The sequence below is a fragment of the Vidua chalybeata genome, chromosome 2 (assembly GCF_026979565.1).
Source record: "Vidua chalybeata isolate OUT-0048 chromosome 2, bVidCha1 merged haplotype, whole genome shotgun sequence".
In the NCBI taxonomy this organism is placed as follows: domain Eukaryota; kingdom Metazoa; phylum Chordata; class Aves; order Passeriformes; family Viduidae; genus Vidua; species Vidua chalybeata.
Window position 1 is genome coordinate 33,376,243 of NC_071531.1, and position 19,090 is coordinate 33,395,332.

General features: G+C 40.5%; 1 protein-coding gene across 3 annotated transcripts in view; it reads left to right on the forward strand.

The window, feature by feature from the left end:
• The window catches only part of LOC128783673 (cohesin subunit SA-2-like), a 75,190-nt gene that overhangs the window by 37,504 nt on the left and 18,596 nt on the right, over window positions 1-19,090 (forward strand). For all 3 annotated transcript variants that reach the window (XM_053934647.1, XM_053934649.1, XM_053934648.1), the window contains 12 exons: window positions 1,306-1,382; window positions 2,381-2,468; window positions 3,497-3,574; window positions 5,303-5,395; window positions 6,054-6,222; window positions 9,048-9,193; window positions 10,073-10,174; window positions 11,485-11,639; window positions 11,742-11,870; window positions 15,719-15,909; window positions 16,999-17,158; window positions 18,150-18,234. In XM_053934647.1, the coding sequence (XP_053790622.1) occupies window positions 1,306-1,382; window positions 2,381-2,468; window positions 3,497-3,574; window positions 5,303-5,395; window positions 6,054-6,222; window positions 9,048-9,193; window positions 10,073-10,174; window positions 11,485-11,639; window positions 11,742-11,870; window positions 15,719-15,909; window positions 16,999-17,158; window positions 18,150-18,234 (1,473 nt within the window). The remainder of the gene's footprint in view (window positions 1-1,305; window positions 1,383-2,380; window positions 2,469-3,496; window positions 3,575-5,302; window positions 5,396-6,053; window positions 6,223-9,047; window positions 9,194-10,072; window positions 10,175-11,484; window positions 11,640-11,741; window positions 11,871-15,718; window positions 15,910-16,998; window positions 17,159-18,149; window positions 18,235-19,090) is intronic.

Below are 19,090 nucleotides of genomic sequence, written 5' to 3' on the forward strand. Positions count from 1 at the left end.
CAGGGCATTGTATGTCTTCTGGCAGGCTTTTATTGGATGCTGATATTGTAAAAATGTGTTAAGCCGCAAGGTCCCCTAACCTCAGACTGGCATTATTTTGTTGATCTGTGCCAGTGTGGGAGAATGTGTACTTGTGAGGAACAGAATTGCTACACCAGATATTCTGGACCTAAGAAATTGCTTTGTAGTTACTCTAGTACTGTGCCAAAGATACTATGTGCAAAATCAGTTATTGAGTGCTGTTGATCTACAGGTGATGAGGCTCTTCCCAGAAAGAAACAGTTCTGTAGTTCTCCATATTTGACTGTACATGGATGCCCTTTGTGCTGTCACTTTGGATGTAGGGAAAAAATGGATCAAACAGCAGTCTGTAGTGCAGATTTTATAGCTTTGAGGGTCTTGGAAATAATGACTTCCCCCTTGAAAGAGGACTGTAGTCTCCCTCAAAGCTTTTCATTAGGTCTAAAAAGCAGAAACAGCTGGTGGGGATATGAATAGCTTGCTGGCTGAGCTGAACAACAGAAGCCTGCAGCTGATCTGATCAACTGTGCTGTCATGAACAGGTGTCATGCCATGGTATGAGAGTTAACACTGACAAGTTTTTATTGGACACAGGGATATTGCAAAATGTGTCAAGCCAAAAAATCCCCTAACCTCAGATTGGATTAATTTTATTGGTCTTAAATAGAGATCTATGTCAATGTGGGAGAATGTGTACTTATGAGAAACAAGATCAGTGCAAGACCAGGGATTCTTCGACTCCTCTGTAGTGTGATCTATATCTAAATAAAGAGATTTTTCTCCTGGAACCCCTCCCTTCTAATTCCTGGTTGTATATTTTGTCCCCCAGAATCACATAGTATACTTGTGGAAACTACAGCAATTGCATCTATGGGAAAGTATTTAATATATTTTTAGCTATCTTTGAATGTGATCTGGCAGCTGGAAGCAAGGAAGGTCAGCATCATGTGAACACTTAGCTTTCCAGAGATCCTTAACAACTGTGTGAGGGACCATGTTAGACTAATTGCTACTTTTTACTCTGTGTTAGCAATACTGCAGTCTAGAGAGGCTGCCATTGGTTTATTAATATCAGGGATTTTCACTTACACAAAATTCCTGTGCAGTTATATTGTTTTCTTTTGACTGTAGAGCAGGACATGAGTAGTGTGGTTAAAGGTAAAGGTTAAAGGAGGGCTGGAGGAGAGTGACCCAAGCTTGTGGGTTGGTTGGAAAGGGAGCACAGTCATTCCCTTGGCCCACACTGGCTAATTCCTTTCTCTTTCCCAAACTTTCATGATTTAGGAAGGAGGATTTTGTACGGACGCAGGAGAAATTTCCCGGATGCACTCTACTTTGAGAAGAGTAGCGGCTTTTCATAAGTGAGATCTTTATTTACACAATTTATGATCCCATATACTTAAAGTATCAACCTTACACATGCAAAGTGAAAATTGCTTGTTGGGTTTATTGGGGTTTTTCACAAGAGAATGAAAATGATCCCTATGAGAGGTGCTGCAAGTTGTAGTTTCTTCTTAATAGAACTGTACTCTTGGATATGGAATTATTTTTTGACTCATTACTGAGCATCAGCCCTAATGTGGCTGAGAAGTGTATGCTACAGAATTGAGGTGTTGGAATGGACACAGAGATCCCCTCTGTGGTGCTTCTGTCCTAGCTGGATGTTTTTCCACAGCCTTACTGAAAATACTGGTGGTCAGTCTGAAGAGGGTATAGTGAATGCAGTCGTTCTTTGCAGCAGGTGTAATCTGCTTTTTATTTTTAGTTTTTCTGATCTTCTTTTGATAAAAGATGATTTCTCAAAACCTTGGTTCTCCAGAGACTGGTAAATTGTCATGCAAGCTAGAACAGAGGTTAAGAGAATTGGGCCTTCTTCTCAGTGTGTCTTCTACCTGTCTAGCCTGCCGTGTCTACTGTGGTTTTGCAAAGAAAAGTCTAATGTTGAGTTATATTAGAAACAGTTTTTTATGTGTATTAGACAATACATATAAATAACAATTTTTTATATATATTAGAAACAGGTTTTTAGAGTGGGCTGAGGAAATTGTTCTTTAGACGTTTTTGGGTAATTGAAGACTATGCATAAAGTATAGCAAAAAATACAGAACTCAAGCTTCTTTTTCCTGTCCTCATAACACTGAAGTTTTGTGGTAGGAATGCAGACTGTAAAGCTGTGGTCTAAAGGCTGCAGTGTCAGATGATGAAAACTTAATTTTCCCCCTTATAATTAATATTTAGTTGTTTAATGTTATTGCTCTACATTATATGAAGGTAGAAATGGGATACATGTAACCTGTTTGATCAGGTGAGTCTTAATTTCTTGCTTAGTGTATCATTATTATTTCTTTTTCACCTTCAGTGCCCATGATCTCACCAAGTGGAATCTGTATGACAAGACTTTAAGGTTCCTGGTGTTTGAAACAGAACATGGCAGTTTGCCTGTTCTGGTGAGTAGTTAATATTTAACATTTGAAAGATGTTTTTCTTGATGAAAGCACAAAGAAATACAAAGTATTAAATAATCTTATATGTCAATGTCCTATGAGGCAGGAAGATACTGTATCCATTTCTCAGTCTGGGAAACTGAGGCTGTCTTTCGTTATTGGAAGCTGTAAATTCATGCCTTTATATGAATTAATTTTGGAGATTTTTCAGAACTGTGATAATCAGGACATCTGGATTGGTCCTTTGTCGTGTTTATGATTGCATATCTAATGCATTGCATAGTCTGAATTTCATTACATATGAAATTGTTGGGACCCCTTGTAGTGAGCAACCCCTTTTAGATTGCATGTAACCAGAAACTGGAATACTTTGGATCTGTTGCTTACATGTTGACTCTTGTTGTAGTGGTTTATAATTGCCAATTGTCTCAACTGCAGCCTTTTGGTTATCTGGTTGCCTCATCTCAAACATTGTGTGAAGATGGAGTTGTGTATTCTAGGAATGCAAGGTGAAATACTTCAGCAGTTATGAATGCTAACCAGCCCCTGTTTGCAGGAGAGGACTTGGGGGGCTTTTTGGCAAGGGGTGAGGTTTAGTTGAATAGAGAGAGCCTGCAGCCAGTGGGTAGAAGTGGATTCCTTTAGATGGAGCATTGGAGCACCGAGATTTGGCTTCTGCTGTGAACTGGCCTCTGGAGGAGTCTGCCTTTCATGAAAGGCTTCAAAGAATTCCCAAGGAGCTATGCTAAAGTGAGCCTCTGGGAATACACTTCTTGATACGTGTGTTGCTTTCCCTTGAACTCATCAAGATGTCAGAGAAGTTCTGCAGAAGCAGCACCTTAGTAATTAAGTTTCTCAGGGGGCAGAGCTTACTTGTATGTAAACCTGTTAAATTTATTTTAAGGATCTAAGTACAGCTGGTGTTCATGCAAGCAGCATGCAGAATGTCAGGCTTAAATACTTTGTTTAGTCTTAAACTTTTTGCTGCTGAGCCTGTAATGTAAATAAAGGACATGTGTTTTTATTTGCAGATTATCCTACCAGCTCTCCAGTGCACATATTTTTCTCTGCTGTGGCAACTAGCTGCAGTTTCGGAAAATTCTCCCAAGGTTGGTTACCGATGTAATTTTGAAACCTGGAGCCTGGAGTTATGCTTATAGAAGTTAAAGCTAATTTTCCTGTTCTGAGATTTCTTGAAAAATCAAGCTTATCTGAAGATAGTTAGTCTGTTTTCTTGAGGAAACCAAATCGAATTGAGGCATTTTCTCTCTATCTTATCCTCTTTTGTTTTTTTTCTTTTAATCTGTGTGTGCATTTTCAGTCTGTAGGAACAATGGTTCACTGCTATTTTTACTGCAAAACATGTGCATCAAATTCCTAGGGCTTGATGGAGATAAGGAGCTTGTCTTACTGCCAAAGAGTGTGTTGTTTTCTTGTTTTAAGCAACAAAGAATATTAAATGAAAACTCCAGGATGTTCTGTAACTTTGTTTCTTTTTTTATTTTCTTGATTTACCTACCTACATATTTCTGTCAGAAAGGTTGAGGAAAGTGGTAATTTTCTCATTGGTTGACTATTTACTTTCATAATTTATAAAGTACCAAGTTTAGCAGATATTTCAGAAGAAAGTCTAGTTTAAGACACCAGAAAGGAAAACTCTTTAATGTTTTGTTTAATGTGGGAATGTGTGCCCTGTGGAGCTTCTCCTCTTGATGATTTCTGACTCCACTGAGTGCTGCTTTGTCATTCTGAGCCCTTCCCTGGCACTCCTGTGCATACAGGACAGGGCGCTGACACGGACATTCGTGTGAGAAATGCTAGCTGGGACGTTACCCATTTGGCCACTGATTCACTGTCTATTCCCGTCCTGTTCCATTCCTGCGTGGATGTCCACATCTCTCGCTGCTCCAGTGTGTTCTGCCTTTCACTCCAGACATGGTTAGTTCAACTTGGTAATGGGGCAGCACATTTTTTAATTTGGCCTTTCATACAGGAGCAGATTTTGATTGGAAGCAGATGTGACGGCCCACTCTGCAGGGCCAAATCTGGATGGTTGGCAGATAGAGAAGTTCCAAGAGAAAAAAAAAAAAAAAAAATTCCTGGACAGCAGCTCTGTTATTTCCCCCTTGCTCCTCCCCTAGCAGTGTTAAGACAATGTATTGCCCCACACCTGGTTCTCCTCAGCATGTCCTGGGTTGAATCCCTTTTCTTATAAATGTAGAGCTGCATAGCATGAAATCTAGCTCTCTTGTAAGAGCAGTCCTTTTGCACTGATGGCTCAGAGCTCAGTGCAGTGCAGCTGGGAGCTGGTGGAGGATCAAAGTCTTTTCTAAGCTTGTGAGCAAACCAAATAGTCTCCCATACTGGATTCAGCTTAACAAAGTGTGGTGTCTTAAGTTTCTGAGTGTTAAACTCTATTCCCTTTGTAGTCATTAGGGGAGGAAGGGAGAAAACCAACTCCACAAGGCAGTGCACATTGAACATTAGGTGGAATGGACCAGAGATTCTTATGACTCTACTTCCATGTTATCACTGCTTTATACAGATAAGAAGTAGTGAATAAGAGAAAACATGCTGCCCTCCCTACAGATGGAGAAACAAAGAGTATGTGACTTGCTGAATTCCACTGGCCTCAGCAACTGTGACAGATGCAGTTGTTCATAGCTAGTAAGCTGTTCTGTGAAATGCCAGCTTCTTTCATCATGTCATCAGCTGTCCTATCTTAAATTAATAATATGAGTGGAAGAAAGATGCAACTGTTGTTTGTTCTGTAATTCTCTGTTGAATCATAGTCTCTAACATATTGCTCCTTTTGTTTTTCCTAAATGTGTTTTTAGGAGACTCTTTTTCCACTAAGAAGGCAGCTGAGACATTTCAGTCAGATTTGCACATGGTTCCTCCACCATAAGGATAAAGATGTAAGAGAAAAGGTTTGTGTTTTTCTATCACTTAATGAGCATTTTTGCTCAGATCTCCTTTTAAATTCCTGCCTTTTTTCATACTGATGTTTCATTCTATTAAATTTTTGCTGTGTTTTTGTCTCTTAGCAGAGAAATAACACATAAAAACCCCAGTCTTCAGCTATTTATTTTAAATAAAAGCTAAAGTTAAGTTAGTTAAAATGCTACAAGTTAGTGCTGTCTGCATGAGTCCATCTGCAGAATCAAGACCTCAATCTGAGTGAAAATCATTGTGTTTTCTGATCAGATCTATCAGTGTACTGGTTGCTATCATTGCTTCATTAATGTTTTGCTATGAATATTACTTAAAGGGAGAAATTATCCAGTGGTTCATGTATTAAAAGAGGGGTATTTCAACATAATACAGCTCTTCTTCTTGCCCATGGAACTTTGAAAATCTCTAGGTAGTATTCGTACATGATACTTGTATATACTGCATCCTAACATACAAGTTTTTTAAGGATTTAGCTGGGGCATTTCACCACAGCTGAGGCAAAAAGAAATCTTTAGTTTGCAAGGAAGACATGGGATGGAAACTTGATTGTGTTTGATGGAAATGCAAAGTGGAATTGGCACAAAAAGTAACATGGTCTCTAAATCCTTCTTTGGCTTTATTTGCATGGTACAGGCCTTCATGATACTCTGTGACTGGTTGCTGATTTTGAGTCACCTGGATTCAAATAATAATGAAGAAGCAGTTGGACTTCTAGGTTATCTTCCTAACACACAACTTCAAGAAAAACTGTTTTCATTTATCCAGGAACACGTTTTCATGGATGGAGAAGAGGAAAAAAAAGGTTAGAAATCTTAATCACTGGAGAAACAATCTACTATTTTTGCTATCATTTGTCATCTGCAGTGAATGTATCAGGGAAAGGGCTGGCCTTTCTTTTGTTGTTATTTTGTGAGTTGCTTTGGTTTTTTTTCTGGTTGGGCCCCTTTACAAACAAAAAAAAATTGTAATTCTTTGATCTGTACAGACTTTGGATTAACCAATTTACCTGTTTGATGAAAAGGGCTGAATTAAAGCAGGGCTGGGTGAGTAAAAGTGTTTGGTGGACTGTCTTCTGTGGTCCAGATGATGGTGTTAGAGGAAGACCTTGCAGTGTTGCAGTGTGTCAGTGCATGGACCCTTCTAAGCCATCAGAATAAAGAGCCAGTAGATTTTGATTCTGGGGCTGTGGGACTGATTTCACAGAATTATAGACTGGTTTGGGTTGGAAGGGACATTAATGATCATCTACTTCAAACACCTCTGCCATAGACAGAGACACCTTCCACTAGAGGAGGTTGCTCAAAGCCCTATCCAGCCTGGCCTTCAACATGCAGCTGGGGCTACCACAGGTTCTCTGGGCAACCTGTTTCGGTGTCTCACCATCACCACAGTCAAGAATTTCTTCCTTATATCTAAGAAATAAATCTGCCCTGTCAGTTTAAAGCCATTCCCCATTGTATCACTACATGCTGTTGTAAGAAATCCCTTTCTGTCGCTGTTGAGCAGGACGGGAACAGAGAACTCCAGATCAGAAGGCAAAGAAAATGAGCTCTGATTTATTTCAAATATACCGCTCTATATATAGAGAACATCGAGAAGACTAATTTCATTTGTCTTAGAGTAAAAACATGTCACACCATTGGTGTGCAGTGAATGATGCACAGTGGTAGAGCATATTTATAAACAATGTGAATAACAAGATAGATTAGAGAATTATTTACATTCTTTCCCAACTGTTTCCCAGGCTCTTGCCTGGTTAGAAAACTTTTCTCTTTCTCTCTGACTGAGCTGAGAATATCCACACCTTTCCACCTCTCTAGTTGGCCCTGTTTAGGTACTTGAAGGTGCTACAGGGTCTCCCTAGAACCTGCCCTTCTCCAGGTGGAAGAACCCAAACTCTCTTGAGTTGGTGGTGCTCTCACCAGGCAAGGTGCTTCAGCCCTCTGAGCATCTTTATGACCCTCCTCTGGACTCACTTGAGCAGATCCACATCCTTCTTATGTTGGAGGCCCCAGAGCTGGGCACAGCACTCCAGCTGGGGTCTTATCAGAGCAGAGTAGAGGGGCAGTCACCTCCTTCACCCTGCTGGCCATGCTGGTTTGGATGTACCCCAGGACACAGGTGGCTTTTTGGGCTGTGAGCACACATTGCTGGGTCTTGCTGAGCTTCTCATCAGCCAACACCCCCAAGTCCTTCTCCTCAGAGCTGCTCTCAGTCCAGTGGGAAATAGTATTTGTTGCTCTACTACCTTTTTCCAAACACATTTGAATGCTGTATTGAGGTTGTAATTATGAAGGCTGGTTTCTTTTGGGAGTGTTTTGAAAACAGATCGTTCGTTGTGGTTCTGAGGACAAGTTCAAGTGCCATGCTTTAAAAAAAAAAAAGAGTTGTTCTAGATTTCTCTAACTCCTTCAGCTGCTCAGGAGTTCTCTGTTCAGTTTTGGGCACCACACTTCCTTAGGTCATGGTGTATATGCAAGGGAATACTGATGGGGAACATTGCATGGCCAAAATTGCAACAGGGAAATAGTAAGAGAATCTGAATTAGTAAAGATACAGTAGAAAAGATTGCTCAAGTAGGTTGTAGTATCCTAGTTGTGGGAGTTACTGAAGCAGGTTACGCTTTAGGTTGTTTACGTTCTATATCTGAAACGGATAAAATTGATCCTGCTTTGGGTTAGATGGCCTGAGATCTTTTTCAAACCTTTATTCTGTGATGCCTTCAATTTCTCAGTTCTCTCCTCAAAGGATCCCCCTTCACCCCATTGCAGATTCTTTCCTGAACAAGTGATGTTGTGATGCAAGGTGTGCTTGTCTGTGTGCACAGCTGGCAGCTTTTTCCTTCCAGTTTAAACTCTTAACTTTCAGATACTTCTGATCAGTCATTTGCCTTATGTTTGTTTCCAGGCCCACAGTCATTCTAGAAGCAGAAACAGTCCACATCAAAATTATAGGTCAGAGACTGAAGTCTTTTGGTAGCTGATAGCTTGCATGTGCAACAAGGGAGAGTGTGTCTTGGTTCTCCTGCTGTAAGAAATTCTCCCCAAGCACCTTTCTAGCACTCCCATGAGTTATCCAGCTAGTAACTAACTCATGTTCCAGACACTTGTTCTTAATGCTATTAAGTGACTTTTTTTCCTTTCACTCTTGTTGATAAGCACTTTGAAAATTTCATTGGAACTTGGAGAATTTAGTTGGAACTCTTGCTGACTGTGTGTGACAACTTTTGTAGGGTTTCCAGTGAGTTATGTGCTCTTTCTACCATCTGTTTTATTCTACGAAAAAAAAATGTGGTTGCCATTTTTCAGGTCCCTTCCATTGGTGTGCCTTTTATTCTACTTGCTGGTTCAGTTCTGTAGCTGTGAGCAGTGTTGTACTTGGAGATTCTGACTAGTAGAAATGCCAAAGTCCTATGAAGATCAGAGTAGGAGATTGTGGAAGAAGACTGTTTTCAACTGGAGCTTTGAAATGGGAATAAACCTGTGTTTTCTGATGTACACAGGAATGAGTGCTGGCATCTGTTACTGAACAGCTGAGTCTGTGCTATTTAGGTGAAAGTTGGTCATTTAAACTGAGATACCTTGAATAAAGTAATAGAACAAAGCTTCAATGCTTTTGTTTCCCTAGATCTGACAGAAGAGGGAAAGGATGAAACTTGCAAACTTGATGACTTGCACAAAAAGCGGAGTCTTCTGGCAGCATATTGCAAGTTAATAGTGTATAATGTGGTAGAGATGACTGCAGCTGCTGAGATCTATAAGTATTATGTGAAGGTAATGTTTTAGATAAGGTTGTTTTTCCTTTCAGTGCATTTTTTGAAAGTGTTTCCAGTGTTTGTGAAAGATAGGGTGTTAATAGTGTTGTGGCTCAGAGTCCTGGAATTATCACAAAAGGGCTATAGAATCAAGCAGGAGTGGGGCAGATCTCCTCTCTTAGTTCCACAAAGGTACCTCACTGCAGACAAAGCAACTGAAAATTGAGGAGAGGACATGTGTGTCCATGTCTGTCTGGACATCTGTTCCTCAGCTTCTGCAGAGAGGCCACTGCAGAGCAGCAGTTTATGGTAGGAGAGTGATTCCTCTATTGAGGTTCTCACACTGAAGTGGTCAGCTTAATTCATACAGCTCACACAGTGCATATGCAGGTGCCTACATTTCACATGAGTCCCAGGGTTTAGATGACCAGGGTTTAGCCTCTCTGAAGGGGGTTTCAGGAGGGCCAAGAACATCAGAGTGGGCAGTTTCCTTGAGTCAACTGACAGAACTTTGGAAATACCTGAATATGAATCTTGTTCTTTGCTTCTTTGGCAAGCACTGGTAAAGTGCAGAATTGTCTATTTGTCTATTTGATGAGGCTTTGCTCTTTTTAAAGAATTACAATTAATTATGAATTAAGAATTGACAATCAATTAGTTGTTAATACTTAACAATTTCAGTCTAACTTTGATCCTCACATTACTCTTCAAGGAGCATACCATTGCTTTATGTATGAAATATTATAAAACATCCATTTTTCATCTTTTAACTTGCGTGTTCTTATATTGGGAGTGTTTTAGGAACTTCTTGTGTCACTTGAAGAGTCATGTGGTTTGTGTTCTCCCAGTGCTAAAGAAGGGGAATGATAACTCTCAATTGTTTTGTTGCTGTTAATAGACCTACAGTGATTTTGGAGATATAATTAAAGAAACGTTAAGCAAGACGAGGTACAATAACAAAATTCAGAGTGCCAAGACACTGATTCTCTGTCTGCAGCAGGTAAGGTTAAGATTAAAGCGAGAGGCTAGGGGCTCTTATGATAGCTGTATTCACAATTAAGATTTTTACCTCACCTGCAATAATTATTCAAAATCATTAGAAAACCTAGTGACAGAATTTACTTCCTTTCCTGCACTTTCTATATATATGTTGTTTTTGCATGTCATAATCATTGCAAATGATTGCACCTGTTTTAAATGGTGCTTTTGTCCATGATTTTTTGGTCATGTTTTTAATCTTCAAGTGCATAGGATGTTAGAACTGATGTGAGATTATGAAGTATTTCTTGAACACAGTGTCTCTTAAGCTTAACAAACATTAAGGATCTTATGCTGTGTTTTATGGACTACCTTAATTCCTTCTGAATTTGAGAAGCCATAGATGTGCCTGTGTCTTGTCAGCTCCAACCCCCCGTTTATTTTCAGCTTTTTTATTTTTTTTGCCTCTGGAGGAAAGTGGGTTGCAGGTCTTCTGAAGGGTCTCAGTTGCTGGGGCTTGCAGCTGCTGACTGATAGCCAGTTAGCTATTTTAGCAGCTGCTTTTGCCAGCTCTGCCCATGGCCAGAGCTGCTTCTAGCCTGGAGTCCTGCTGTAATCCAGAGAGCAGGCTCCTCCCGGGGATACTGACACATGAGCTTTGCTTATTTCACACACATTGCCGAGGGCTTAGATCTATGAACCAGCCCTTGAAATCTGAGCTTAGATGAGTCTAAGCAGCATTTGGCTACATATATTCTGCTGACATAGTCAGGACTTTGTGTTTAGGTATCACATAGACAACAGGCCCTTTTTGGCCTTTGCCTGACCTTGAAAGTTAACAGGTTGATGAGAACAAGCTACTTCCATATTCTATTAGGAAAAAAGAAAACCCAAAGCACAGTTAATTGAGCTCAAGATGTGCTTTTGACTTACTCTTACTCTCTCTTATGGTGCTGCCTAACTTGCTGCTTTGTATCTGCACTATGCCACTCTGAAAGCATCTCAGGCAAATTAGGCCTCTGGGGCTTGGTTCAGAAGACCCAATAGGAGATGAGGTTAGTGGGACCATCATCTTCAGGAATCAGTTTTCTGTTTATGCACATGATTTTTTATTTTTATTTTTTAATTTGTGCCTGTCTTATGAACACAGCAGTGTCCTTTGTGTCAGTTCCTCGTCATTGTTCCATTCAGAGCTTCAGAAGCACATGACTTACCTGCTCTTCTGTGAGGTTCCTGTCTGTGTGAAGTGACTGTGCCTGTCTCTCTGTCCTCCTGGTGCTTTGTTTGCCTGTAGGATTACGTGTGTTTGCTTATCTGCGACTTCTCTTGCAGCTGTTTCAGACACATGCAGAAAGCCAAGACAGCAGTAATGGTGTGGACTTCTCCTCTCCTTCCTTTGCAAACATCAAAGAACTTGCTCGTCGCTTTTCACTAACATTTGGTTGGGACCAAGTGAAATCTAGAGAATCTATAGCCATGATACACAAGTATGTGCCACGTAACATCATGTTGTCCATGGTCAATGCTTTTGTTAGTTGTCTGTTTTATCTGTTTTATTACTCTGTTCTTTTCTGTTTTTCTTTCAATAGGGAAGGGATTGAATTTGCTTTTCAAGGAACTACTGGAGTAGATGGAAAATGCTTGCCTCCTAACTTGAGCTTTCTGTTAATCATCAGTGAATTTTCCAACAAGCTGCTAAAGCCAGACAAAAGACTAGTGTAAGTTAAGTTCTTGTACACCATCATACACAGTTTGTGATTTGTGTATCCTTGTACAAAGGACACTTGAACTTCAGTGTGGCAGAATTTGCTCAAGGGCTCTTCAGAGAACCTCTGAAATCAGTCTGCCCTTCAGGCTGTTAGTTTGAGACACAATTGTTGAATTTTGTAGTCGTAATTATTTCAGATTGTATGTGCAATAAGCACTCTAGATTTTTCTTACACATAGTTGTGGCCACGTATGGCAGTTCTTCTAAAGGAAAGGTTGTTAATTTGGTGGAAGAGATTTGCGACTTGACTGGTTAGTGGAATGGCAGGAATGCTTTTCTGAACAGAAAAGTAAATCAGAAGGTTGTGGAAGAAATAATGCAGGGATCATTATTTTGTAATTATCTATTTCCACAGCTTCAGGCCTCAATTATGTGGATTCCATGGAACATATTTGGAACAGAAATATATGTGGTGCTCTTCATAATATAGATATTTAAATACAAGAATTTACTATTCACATGGGAATATGCCCTGATCCAGTGGGTCCATGTTTTACAGTGGTTTAAATATTTACATTTAATGCTATAAGAGTGATAGCCTTCTTTTGGCATCAGTGGGGTATTATGCACCTGAATGGAGAGATATATGGGTATGTATCTTATTCCCTTCTTCACGTGCCTCAGCTCTGATAATTTTTGAGATGGAAGTAACATTCTTCCTTCTGTTTCACCTTTAGCATTACTTCCTTAGTCAGTGCTGTTCATTTTGGATCCCGATCTCTGCACTTCAGTATTTTAGGTACAGATACTGTAAAACCAGGTATTTCCATTTTCCTGAAAGCGTATTTGAAGACGTGGGACAGTAAGACACATCTGCCTTTTTGCATTTCTGAGCAAATCACTCCAGTACATGACAAGAAGTGTTTTACTTTTGAAAGGAAGTCAGCAGAAATGGAAGAAAACCAACTGTCACATCTTTCTGAGCTCTGTGTAGCTTGGTTGTTCCCATGTCACTTTGTCTTACATTATGGGAGTTATCAACTGGGTTTTATGCAACATGGGTCAAGAATAGTAAAAAGTCTATTTTCCTGTTACTTCACATGACATAATTTATTAATGATTGCCATCAACACAGACAATTCATTTGAAAAAATTGATTCAAAGCTGGAATGCAAAATGCAGAAGAAAAAGTCAACATACACTGATTACAGACCCTGAGAAACCTAAAGTGGATTATCTATGGGTATGGATAACTTCATTTGCGATTCTTGCATTTTTTTCAGATGAGAATTTTTGAGATCTACTACTAAAAGTGGTTTTCATAGAATCCATAGGACCTCAAGGATCATCTAGTCCCAACCCCCCTGCCATGTGGAGGAACACTTTCTATTAGACCAGGTTGCTCAAAGCCTCATCCAACCCAGCCTTGAGCACTTGCGGGGATGGGGAGTCCAGATCTGCTCTGGGCAGCCGGTTCCAGTGTCTCACCACGATCACAGCCAAGCATTTCTTCCTAATATCTAATCTAAACTCACACTCAGTTTAAAGCCATTTAAAGCCTTGTCCTATCTTTACATGCCCTTATAGAAAGTCCCTCTCCAGCTCTCTTGTCAGCTCTGTTTAGGTACTAGAAGGTGCTGTAAGTCCTCCCCAGAGCTTTCTCTTCTCCAGGCTGAATAATGCCAACTCCCTCAGCCTGTCTTCACAGGGGAAGTGCTCCAAGTTTGGACAGTTTCTGTATAACTCTGTCCATGTTGTCTGTATTGTAAAGAGCTGTAAGCTTCTGTGGTGACACCCATGCAATAAGTAGTTTTCTATTAAACCATGCTTGAAAAACTGTCATTTCATTTACCTCCTGGGAATAGTTTTTAATTAAACAAGAGGAAAATATTGAATTGTTGATGGAGCAGATCAGAGCTAAAGCCTGATAATTTTTTTTCCTAGGACTATATTTAACCTCTTGATCAGAGGATACATTCTGGAAGTATATTCCTGAATGTATCAGATACATTTGATACATTCAGGTAGGTTTATTCATGGAAAAGTTTTGTGGAAAACAACAGAACCTAGCAGGGAATGCACTTGACTTCTCACTGCTTTGGGCCTTGCGTCTGCTGCTGGGAACAAATGGGAAACAATAAAATTTTCTAGAAGGGAAATTGCAATTTATCCACAAGTACATTCACACTATGTTTCTAGAATAACAGTTTCTATTCTGGGAGGCCTAAAGTGCCTTGCAGAGGCTGGAGATTATATTTCCTCTTAGAAATATTTAGGTTTGGCTCCATCATAAATTATTGGATGGAATGTTTTAGGTCAACATGAACTTTGAGAAACAAACATCTGGTTATTTTCATTTTTCTTATTAATCATGGGATTGATGTCCAGGTCTATATGTTAACATATGTGAATGTACCTGTAACAAATGAGATACAGAATATGGGCATTTGTTAGAAAGGACTATATTTCAACACCATTGAAGTATAAGGACTTTAACCCTCTCCCCTGTAATTGCACAGGCTGTAGCAGTAAAATACCTGGCTTGTCAGTTGCTCTGTGCCACAAAATGCATACAAGAAATGAATTGCTGAATAGCAAGCAGCATGAAGGGCCTGATTCCTGAATCAGTAGGAGTCTTTCCATTGACATTGATAGCAGTTGGATTAGACCCTGAAACTGTAGTTACAATACGTGCTTGTTTGAAACCAACAAATTCCATTACCAGGGTTTCTTGATCCCTGGGGCCCCCAGAGTCCAGGACTCTTAATTGTTTTGGAGCTGGTGCTTACCCTGACCTCCTCTCAGCACTGGTTTTCTTGTTTTGCAAAGCAAATGAAACGGCTGATATTTTCCAGGCCACTCTCCTAATCAAAAAAAAAAAAAAAAAAAAAAAGAATAATATGTTGCACAGGCTGGTGTTAAAACTGTCACTTCTGGTATTTGCTAAGGTGGGGTCTGTTTTAACAACACTGGGCTTGATTTTAAAGTGATGAACTGTAGTTGAAAAGTGGTGAATATCCGGTTCCTAATCCTGAGTCAGACTTTGGTTTTCTTATTGTTATTAAGTAGGAATGGGTCAGAAAGACTGTTGGAAATGTCCTGTTTTTCAAATAGAGTGTTTGAAGAATGCCTTTTTGCTCCAGGGAAGGTGATAGCTTCACCTGGGATTCAGGAAGGCCCAATGTCAAATTTCTGGACTGAATCAGACAGAACAGGGATGTGAGACAATGTTTCCCACATCCCATGCATTATCACAACTGCATAGCAGTTATCTGCTTCTTGCAGACACTTGACATTTTACTGAGAGAATTGGATTGAATTTGAGATGATAATAAAGAAAAAATGGTTTAATTGGTTGTTCTTGTTTTTAATTTTGACAGAACAGTCATTTATAGTATAAAACCCCCATTGTCTGACCTATACTGTTTCCTTTACTACTGAATCACAGGGAGCATCTCTTGTCTGGAATCTCCTTTGTGTCCATGAGGCAGAACAGGCCACCAGAAGAGGTGAATCCTCACAGAATTCTGCTCTGTTAAGGTTGCTACTATCAGCAGCAATTGGCAGACTTTCCCTGCACAGGAAACTATAGAAGCTGATGTAATTTTGTAATTTCTGTGGATCTTGTGTTGTTTCTAATGCTAAAAATTCAAGCACTCTTTTATCTTTGAAGACATTTGCATTTTAATTAGATACTTCAGAGATGTCAGAGATGTCACAGAAAAATAGTGCCCTCTTCAACAGTTCTGTTTGCACCTTTGGAGAGTAAAGTGAAAATCCTTTCTTGTAATACCTGCTCCAGATATTGAAGTGGAAGGATAGTGAGTTTCCTTATGCTTGCTTTTGTTTTTGTCCCAGGTACAGTTACTTACAGAGGTACATAACAGAGCCACTGTCCTGCAGAGGAGACAAATGGCAGCCTTTGTTCTGGTACAGGAACTCTTTACTGGCAAATGAAGATGAGGAGAGCTCTGTCCTTGGCAGTTTGGGAGAGTGGCCCCCTGTGGGTTCTTCTAAGACACCTTCTTTTAAAAGGAAATTGTCTAATGGTATGAAAACTTCCCAGTTCTTGATCAGCTGTATTTTCTTTATCTGTCTGGCAAAACTATTGTATTTGCTATTTTGCTTTGCTGTAGCAAATTTGCACATGCTAAAATGTATTTCATGCTTTGCATTAGCAGCAGAGTACCACAGAGTGCTGGATGTTGAGGACTTCCTAGTTTGAACTGTGATTTTTGCCTTCAGCTTTGTTGTTGTTACAGGTCCCTTGATCATTGAATAGCAGTAAGGTTGGGCTGAGGACTCTGAGTGAGGAGAATTCAAGATTATCTGGATTCTACTGTGTACTAACATCTGGCATCTGTCTGAGCCACTGAGACTTGGTTGATTGCTTTTAATTGTTAACTTAAGGGCATTGTTGCTTTAGGCCCTGTAGATAATTGAAACAGGAGAGGTATTTCCAGAACTCGATTCAGATCTTCAGGCCAGATTATCTGGGCCAAATCATCTTCTAGGGTTTTTCTCTCTGTTTAATTTCTAGGGAGCCAGTAAGATTATCCTCCTACCTTAAAAAATATATATTTAGATGGGCTGCACCCAGGCTTTGGCAGCATTTATGGACTGCCAATCTGTAGTGAAGTATTCACTGCATGGATATGGTGGGACTTAGTTAAAATGTAATAAAGCCATTATGAAAACAATTGATAATTAAAATGCTAAGTGTTATGGACATGTCCAGTTGTATGTGGAGGAAATTTTCCCACAGTGTCATTTAGTTTCTTTCTCATTCTTTCTCATAAATCTTCTTTTCAGTGACTTGCCTTCAGAGAGCTTGTTCCTTTGTATCCCCAAAGGCCCTCCTTTCTTGAGCATTATATAGACTCAGCAGTACTGATAGCAGTTATGGACCAGGGCCAAGTTCATAAATCTAGATTGCAAAAATGACCAGTGGGCAAATTAAATGGATTTTCTTTTAAATGGCTTTTAGCTGTCTCTTTCAATAAAGGAATGCTTTGCTCCAGATGTCCTTTTGAGCTTAGCCCGATTGTTTCTCTGCTGTGGGGAACATACTGGAAATGTCCATCTCAAGACCTCTGAGGGTGAGGCTGAAGAATGACTGTGTTCACTCTCTGTTGCAGGGTCTTTGCCTGAAACCAGCCAGACTGAAGCAAGAAGCAAAGCCCCTTCTCAGCTTCCCTGTGCAGCAGGGAAAAGCAGAAAGAGGCTGAAATCTCAAGAGATGCGCTTGCAGGAACATTTGCCATTCCTTTGTCCAGGAGGGCTGCGTAGAAGATACTGGTGAGAGTTTGATGTCTTACAAGCTCCTTCACCTGTTCTGGCATTGACACTTGGGCTCTCCCTATCCACCTTCTGTTTCTTCGTAATACTTCATGAGCTTAGGGTGTGTGCACCTCCTCTCTTTCTTATGGGCTGTGTCCCAAGGACAGGTTGTGGTTTTTTGTTTCCTTAGTCCAGTATCTACATTTGCTGCTTTCTCCTGCCACTGTCACAGGACTTCTGTGCCTTCTTGGAGTAATACTGGCTGTGCAGAGACATAGGGTGGAAAAAGACAAGGAAGGAGGAAAGTTCCCTGTCCCACTTGCCATGTCCATATTGGAGATCTGTGGTGCTGGTTACTCTCGGGCTGTTTGCTGCAGCCAGTCAATAAGTGTTTTCTGCATCTCTGGAAATGAAAGAGGATTCTTGTCTCTGCATTATTAATCACTGTGTACCCTGTGGCTTTCTTTTAGAGAAGTGTTGGTGTGCAGCATGCAGACATGCCCCAGTGAAACCCCACAGAACTTGGATGTGAGAGAGGTGTTGCAGAAATAGGGAGTCTGCAGTCTACTCTTGAGCAGTCAAAGTGCTCAGTTGCAGTATTTTCCTTTAATTCAGTTAATTTATTGAGGTGTTAGGTGCCATTTCCCCTCTTAGTAGGTTAAAAGGTGAAACACAAATCCTGGGAAGATGCATACTTTTCCACGTTTTGGGACACTTGTTAAATGGACCTGGTGAATACAAGTAAAATAGAACAAAAATTTATTAAACATGAAGGTAGCCCCTGTTTAAATTAGTGTTTTTCTGAACTGCTTTATTGAAAATTCCTCAGAGCATAGCCTGTTTCATACTGGGAAATTCTGGGCCAGTAACTTTAGGCTACCTTACATGGATATGAGCAGCAGATCTTACTATGTGAAATACACTGCCTTAAGCACACTTTTGCCATGTGCAGCCTCTATTATATCTCAAGACTTAGCTTTTTTTTTGTTTGCTTGTTTTTTGTTTCCAGCAAAGATGAGGTTAAGACAGAAGATGTCTCTGAGGAGGATCCAGAAGACACAATTGAAGATGTTGATGTCATTGGTACAGACCAGGTAATTCTGGCTGGTTTTCCAGCTCTGAGGACAGCTGTAGTTGGTGGGTCAATGTCAGGTCAGAGTCTCCTGGGTATGCAGCAGCAAAGGGGGTTGCTCTTTTGTGGACCTTTTCAGGATGAGAAAAGGGGGATGCCCTCTTCCCTTTCCAACTGCAACTGTAGTTTCCTCCTTCAGCTCAATCTGCATTTTAGAGGCAATCCTTATTGTAGCATCTAGACATCCTTAGGTCATTTGTAAGGACTGAATGTCACTCAGGATGCATTAAGAGGAGGATCCCTTTTCTTTTTCCCTATACTGTGAAGCTTCCTTATTAAGAGCCATTTGCTGCAGTTGCTTCGTGTTACTGACACATTGCAGAGATGGCACTGCTGCATGGCCTGCAGGGAATATCTGCTTCAGAAATGGTGTTTGCATTGTGCTCTGTGGATTGAAAGACTCAGAATGTGTCTGATCACTGGACAGCCCTGGGCTCTTGCTGGAGTATCCCATGTTTCTTTCCCTTTTCCAGTCAAGGCTGTTGGGCAGATTAAATTGTCCCCGAACAAACTGGGGATTTGAAGGGAAGCATGAGAACATTGTGGGCTTGGAGTGGCAACCAGCATAGCCAGAGGCTTGTCTCCTGGGCGCTGATTACCTTTGGGATCCAAGTTTGGCAGAGCTGCAGCTCTCTGCCTGGCCTCCAGCTCTGGACTGGATCCTTGCAGCAGGGAAGGACTTTTGGCCCTTTGGGCCAGTGGAGTGCAAGGACTCAGACAGGATGTTGTACAGCACGGTCTTGTGGAGTGACTGTACAAGGAAAGGGGTGGGGGGGGAAGGAAGGTCATGATTTTTCCTGTGCTGCAGCTAATCACAA